Source organism: Hibiscus syriacus, unplaced genomic scaffold, assembly GCF_006381635.1.
Source record: "Hibiscus syriacus cultivar Baekdansim isolate YM2019G1 unplaced genomic scaffold, ASM638163v2 tig00110198_pilon, whole genome shotgun sequence".
In the NCBI taxonomy this organism is placed as follows: Eukaryota; Viridiplantae; Streptophyta; class Magnoliopsida; order Malvales; family Malvaceae; genus Hibiscus; species Hibiscus syriacus.
Window position 1 is genome coordinate 593,842 of NW_024062623.1, and position 6,946 is coordinate 600,787.

Below are 6,946 nucleotides of genomic sequence, written 5' to 3' on the forward strand. Positions count from 1 at the left end.
TTGATCTTTAGTTTCCTTCTACAACTCCTGCGTTTTTTTTCCATGTTCGATATGGAGATTTGGCAGGGACTATATGAATTTATTTGGGTAAAGTACACAAATGGTCCTCCACTATAGGACGTTATTCTCCAAGTATTAAAAGTTACAAAATGATATATTGATTATAGGACATTACTTTATTAAATCATCGACTATTAAAAGTTACAAAATAATCACCTAACTATTCATATGTTCCAAATTCATCATTTTCCGTTAAAAAATTAACAATAATCTGAGTTGAGAGTTAACATGCTGATTGTGATAAAATTTGATCTCAGAATCTTAAGCGACTATCATATAACAGTCAGCATGTTAACGTCCAGCTCAGACAACCGATAAAATTTTAACGAAATATGACAAATTTAGAACATATAATTAGTCAGGTGACCATTTTGTAACTTTTAATAGTCGAGGGACTCAATAAAACAACACATTACAGTCAAAAGACCATTTTGTATTTTTTACTAGTCAGAAGACCTAACAAAGAAACATCCTATAATCGTGGGACCATTTATGTAATTTACCCAATTTATCTTTCATCTTAAATTTAAAAATTTAATTTTAAATATAAGATAAATATAAAATAATATTTATTCAAAGACTTTTAATCGTTTAACAATAAACCCTCATATCTTACATAACTAAAATCTAAAAAATTAACAACAAATCATTTGATCGTTATCTTACTTTACTCATAAATCTTAAATTTTCAATCAAAAATATTAGAATTTTAAATTTAAATATTAAATTTTTATAAAATTCAACTTGTAAATCATAAATCTTAAATAAAATTTGAAACTCTAAAATTTATATGTTCCATCTATTAAATAATTTTCGTGGAGTCTTTAACGGAATACTTTTGCCGGAAAAATTGTATACACAATAAAATGTAATTTCTCTAATTTAGTTGTTTAATGGTTTAAGTATAATAAAGGCCTAATAAAAAAATAATGGTGTTTGTAGTGTGTATATTGTCAGCAGATTAAGAAAATTCGACTACTAATTTATAATGATAATTATAATTTAAAGATGAAATTAGAATATTTAAAAGTTTAAAGACTAATTTAAAATGAGAATCATACTTTAAAAACATTGTGATACAATTAATTCTTAATATTGATGTATAATATTTCAAATATATATTAAATAATACAAATTGTAAATTTTGAAAGAAAATAAAAATATAAAAGAATTGAATGATTGGTTTGTTGAACAATGATAGTGAAGCATTGGTTGGGTAAATATAGTGGGTGAGTAATGAATGGTAAAAATGAATTGTATGGGCAAATCAGAGCAAAGGCTCTTAATGTTATTTCAGTAATTTACCAACTGTTGGGAAACAGTAAATTCAATCATCTCTCTGTGACACATCAAAGCAGGTTAGTGATTGGAAAAAAAATAGGGTAAAATAAAATTTATCAACTGTTGGCCACCAGTAAATTCAATCACTTCTCTGTGACGATAAAAGCAGGTTATTTTTTTAATTAAATTTAAACTAGATGCTCCTCATCAATTCCACAACACATATGTAACTTAAATTTATCTCTTTGAAGATAACTTTAATTTACTATCTTTTTAATTTAATCTTTTAATTTTTAATTTTTATTCAATTTGATCCTCTGATTATAACTTTTTTTTATTAATTATTATACTCATGTCAATAATTTGTTCCCAAAATCTTTAAAAATAATAGTATAAATATATTATATAATTTTAGAAGATTTTAATTTATTAAACAACATTATAAATTTACTTACACATGTAAAAAAGAATATATATATATATATATATATATATGAAGAGTCGTTTAAATTAAAATCAATTAATATCACAACAATATAAATAATTATATTTAAATTGAACAAAAGTCCAATAAACATATTAGATTGACTAAAATTTTATAATCTCAACTTAACTCAGATTTGTCTTGCACGCCTTGAATAATAATGAAAACAAATGGTTAATATGAAGGAACATGGTAGTATTTGCCATTACACATGCACATATAAACAATGGGGAAAGACTCAGCCATGGAGCACTTGAAGCTCACCATCACCCTCTTGCATGGGAAGCACCCCCCCCCCCCACACGCATGTAAACAGTCCGGCAAGCTTGACCCCGTCGGCTCTAACTCCGTCGCCACCGCCGACCCTTCCTGCATAAACATTATTTATCCCAACTCAGAAATTCAAAACTATAGAAGGAGGTGATGAGGTCAAGTTGGTGAAAAACCAACCACGGGTCCTTCCTCTCCGAATTCCATGTCTTTGCCATGGCTGCTTGCTGCACACATGCATGTAAAATGATTGGCTTCAGTGATGAAATTTGAGGGAAAAAAATGGCTTGTAATGCACAAATTACCATGGTGATGATGGTGGGGAGCAGGAAGGGTGAATGAACAAGCCAGCAAGAGAATTACAACTAGCAATGATGCACCAACTCTACAACATGACTTGTTCATGTTCCTTGTTTGTATGTATCTAACAAAGCAGATTTGAGAAAGTTCTCAAGGAATTTATGATTTCATAAGATGAACTGGCATGCAAGACAAAACCCTTAAATGTAGAAACTGATTCATTTCACATGACCCACAGCTATATTTTCAATGGATTTCACATTAAAAGTTACAGTAAAATGGATACAAAATTAGGTTATTAAAAAAAATATAATATATGAATTATAGAAGAATTCAAAATTTCCATAAAAATACGACCGTACCCCTCTTGAACCATCCCTGCCTTCGTTGTATTATGAACTGTAAAAGTACATTCAAAACTTCAAATTACAAATATAGTTCGGTCTAATGTTAGTTGATTTGGTCACTTTTAAGTTGTGAAAAACCTAAACAAAATTGTTTAAATATTTGAGCAATGATGATGAAATGTTAAGAGGTTTAACCCAACAAATCATTTGTCACAGTACATTTTGCCTACTGGTGTTTACAGGTTTTACCTAACAAATCAATGTTTTATGGCAATTATTACCATTCTGATATTTCACTTTTCATATCAAAGAAAATTATGTAAGTTAAAATTTTTAATCAATTTTGGGAGGCACTGACTAAAAATAATTGAATAAAAAATATATATATATTATTTATTTTTAAAAATTACAAAAATAATCATCAATTTTTTTTAAAAAAATTATATAATTATTATAAAAGAGATTGTTATAAATATTTAAAAAAGTTATTAACCGTTTTATTATTTTTATAACTTTAATGATTAAAACAATTATTTAAAATTTAATAAATAAAAAAATATCTGAGTTTAGCTCAATAATCTATAAAGTTCAAAGCAATTTAGTTTTTTTTATTATAATAAGAAAAAATAAAAAAAATTTGTTAAAAAGCATAATTTTAAAATTAATTCCTAATATCTAAAAAATAGTTATTTTAGATTTTGTGTTTTAAAGACTTTAGCTCTTAATATTCTACTTTTGAAATAATTTTTTTATAAAATAATCAACCTTTTTTATAAAATAATCAACCTTTATTGTTGTTAAATCATTTTCATATGTATGTAATAACTACATATATATTTAATAATATATATATATATATATATTAAATCATCAATTAAATACATGTAAAAATATTAATGTCAACAACATATATTAACTTTTTACTCACCTAATGTTTCTAAAAAAATATTATCTTGACTAAATCTCATTGAAACACTGAGGATTAAATTTATGAAAAGAATAAGAATCATAATAACCATTCATGCAAATGTTCTTTAAAAACACGACAAAAATACAAATTGTCCTTTTAAAAAACATTTTTTTATCAAAAAATAAAGTAAATTCTGAAGGAAGAAAGAACCAAATTTGAATATATGGTCAATTAATGAACTAACTCTATTAATGACAGAGCACATAAGAAATAGTACAGTGTGCAAAAGCATTGAAATGGGTACACAACCATGCCCTCTATGCCCTCCGATTGAATAAGATTTTGGCCCTCCATAAAGACCCTTGACTTAAAATGAAACATAATAGACATAAACAAGCAGGCACTAAGGCTTCCTCTACATTCAAAACTAATGTTAGATATACATATCGTTCAAATGTGTAATGCCATGCAATGGTTCCAACTTGTTCACGAGATAGGTTTCCTAAAGACCCTAATTGTTCCTATCAAGAACCATAAAACAGCACACAAGGCACCCAAAATAGAAATAATAAAGAACCCCTTGTTCCTGCTTCTCCTCCTACCAGTTCCAGAAGCTGAAACATTAGCATTTATTTTCAATCTACTAAAGCTAGACAATCGCTCAAAAGCACGGTTTACCAATGGACTCTCCGCTGCAGAAGCGGGAGTTGTAGGTATCGACTCCACAAATGACCACAGAGAAGAAGAAAACCAGCCTCCACCTCCGTCATTTTTGTCACCTTGGTCTTGCTTAGTACCGTTGAATACAAAACCTAAACATGATAAAGAAAAAAACATATATAAGCATAGGTTCCAGTTCCCTTTTTTTATTTCTTTACAAAGGGTTTTTGCCATGTCTAGCCAACCATCCGTCTCATCAAGAGCTCCGAAAGGATGGAATATAAGATAAGTTCACAAAAATTTCCATATTGATTTCCACATTTGTTCTACCTGAAGTTGGAGATGCATTCCCAAGATTTGATCCTGATGGACTGAACACATCACCACTTTGGTCATGAGTCCAAAGTGAACCATTAATCTGATCCGTTTGCAGCTGTTGATTCTGATCATGGTAACCCACCTGGTTCACAGTTGAATTGAACATCAATTGCTGATTCGTCAAGTTCACGTTTGGACCATAATTAGACTGATAACCCACCTGGTTAAACATATTATCTCCCGAGCTATTCATTTGAGGCTGCATCAACCGCTGATCCATCAGGCCTATATTAGATTGATATTCCAACTGGTAACTTGCCTGATGTATCATATTATCATACGAGAGTGGAGCTGTTCCTTGATCAATAGGCCCAATGTCCTGTAGAAACATGGCAGCATCATGGTACAGGTCAAATTCACTCAGCCCATCCACCTCATTGAACTGCATATTCTCCATAGGTTTCTTGACATCAGAGATCAAAGGTTCAGGACCAAGGAGATCATCAATTTCCAAGAAATCCGTCTCACAAAACTGGGGGAAGTGTTCAAAGTTGTTAACACTGGATGTGACCTCAGGTGCCTCCTGCAACTGCAATTGAGAAGTAGGTGACTGAGAGAATTCAAAGCTTCCTTGACCCTGGATAACTGCGAGTGGCTCTGGAAACAGAATATCTCTTGGAGATGGGTCCAGCAAGGTACTTTGTGTCTCGTCCACACTGACAACCTGAGGCAATACACGGCTACCATGAGCTTGTGGTTGTGCAAATGCAGGCTCATCAGCTAATTGTCTCATGAACTCCTCAATATCATGCAAAGGCGGCAGATCTTGAGCATCAGCTTTTACATTATCACCAGAAATAGCCTCATCAGCTGGCTTCACAGGAGTGATGGTATCTACAGGATTACTATCATATTCCTCATCTGCCCACGCTTCTTCTTTAAACGGTGCCCCGTACTGTTCACCGTTTTTAGGACCAGGTCCGCTTTTTTTATACAGTTTATAGAGAGCATAGTAATCCTGAAAAGCAAATGAGAAACACGTAATTAAGAAACAGCTCATATATACCAGACGAAAACTGGAAAATCTTCTGAACAAACATAATTTCAACCGCATACCTTTACATTTTGGCACCTCTTCAGTTCCTCTTCGTCGAGGGTATATTCATGCATGACCCAATCAGTTCTCTCACCCCTAGGTGCACGTCCTCTGTAGAAAACTAATGTTTTCTTGATTCCAACCGTTCGAGAATTGCAAGTAACAGTACGATCCTTTCCAGTTGCCTTCCAATACCCATGTATGGTTGCCCTATTTGACCTAGCTCCATTAGGGTACTTCCTGTCCCTTGGACAGAAAAAGAACCACTGTCTATCCCCATTCTTCAGTATGGATTGTCCTGAAAAGCATTTTTTTTGTTTATTAGATGACACGAACGAATAAAACAAAACCCAAGGCTAGATACCAGCAAACATTATCTATTGATAGCAGCAAGAATTTCAAATAGGTACAAAGACAAACCATTTCTAAATCATGCACGATGATGGATTCGTCCAACAATTTTACAATTCAAAATTCCAGCGGAATCGATTACAAAAACTATTACCAAAGAAACAATCCAATTAGTGTGCAAAGCAAACTAAATTCAACGCGGCCCAAAACATATTTTTAAATCAATAGATCAAAACAACAATTAGCATATAAAGAATCAATGTCCAGATAATCCTCATAAGATGAACTCGTAAAGAAATAAAAAAAAAACAAATTAATTACAGATACAATCAAAACAATGCCCTAAAAGGCAATTTAATCGAACTTAAACCAAGTCAAAGCACCAAAACAACACTCAAAATACTAACAACAGTGAAACCAACAAAATAAAAGACGTATCGCCGGAGAAAACTCATATCAACAATCAAAAACTAAAAAAAACCCCCAAATTTTTAGGGGTTTAAAACGAAAAGGGAAAATTACCCGGCAATTCCTCGGGATCCCACTTGTAAACATCAGTTTCCCTTATGATATCAAGCTTGAGCCTTTTTTTACAGATCTTTCTCTTTAAGTAATAAAGAATCAGCTCTTCGTCGGTTGGGTGGAACCGAAACCCCGGTGGCCACACATCATCGTCCCCAAAACATGAATCAGACGTCACAGCAGTCGCCACCGCCGCCGCCGATACCTTCATCCCTCTTGATAATAGTAAAAAACTTTTTTTGTTTTTTTTTCAGTAAATGGACAAAAACTAGAAAAAAGAAATCCTGATCAAGAGGGCTAAAAGCTGATCAAAACCCAAATCTGAAAACAAAACAAAAAAATAATTT

The 6,946-nt window shown here is 31.7% G+C and overlaps 1 protein-coding gene across 2 annotated transcripts; it reads right to left on the bottom strand.

Moving 5' to 3' along the window:
* Window positions 1-4,037: 4,037 nt before the first annotated feature.
* Window positions 4,038-6,946, bottom strand: LOC120218515 (NAC domain-containing protein 17-like). 2 transcript variants are annotated; one of them, XM_039215430.1, is made up of 5 exons: window positions 6,600-6,946; window positions 5,747-6,024; window positions 4,851-5,648; window positions 4,643-4,772; window positions 4,038-4,464 (listed from the first exon to the last, which is right to left on the bottom strand). In XM_039215430.1, the coding sequence occupies exons 1-5, from the start codon at window positions 6,808-6,810 to the stop codon at window positions 4,139-4,141; spliced, it is 1,743 nt and encodes a 580-aa protein (XP_039071361.1). In that variant the 5' UTR covers window positions 6,811-6,946; the 3' UTR covers window positions 4,038-4,138. The 2 variants fall into 2 exon arrangements, with proteins under 2 accessions (XP_039071361.1, XP_039071360.1); XM_039215429.1 differs by having other exon boundaries at window positions 4,643-5,648.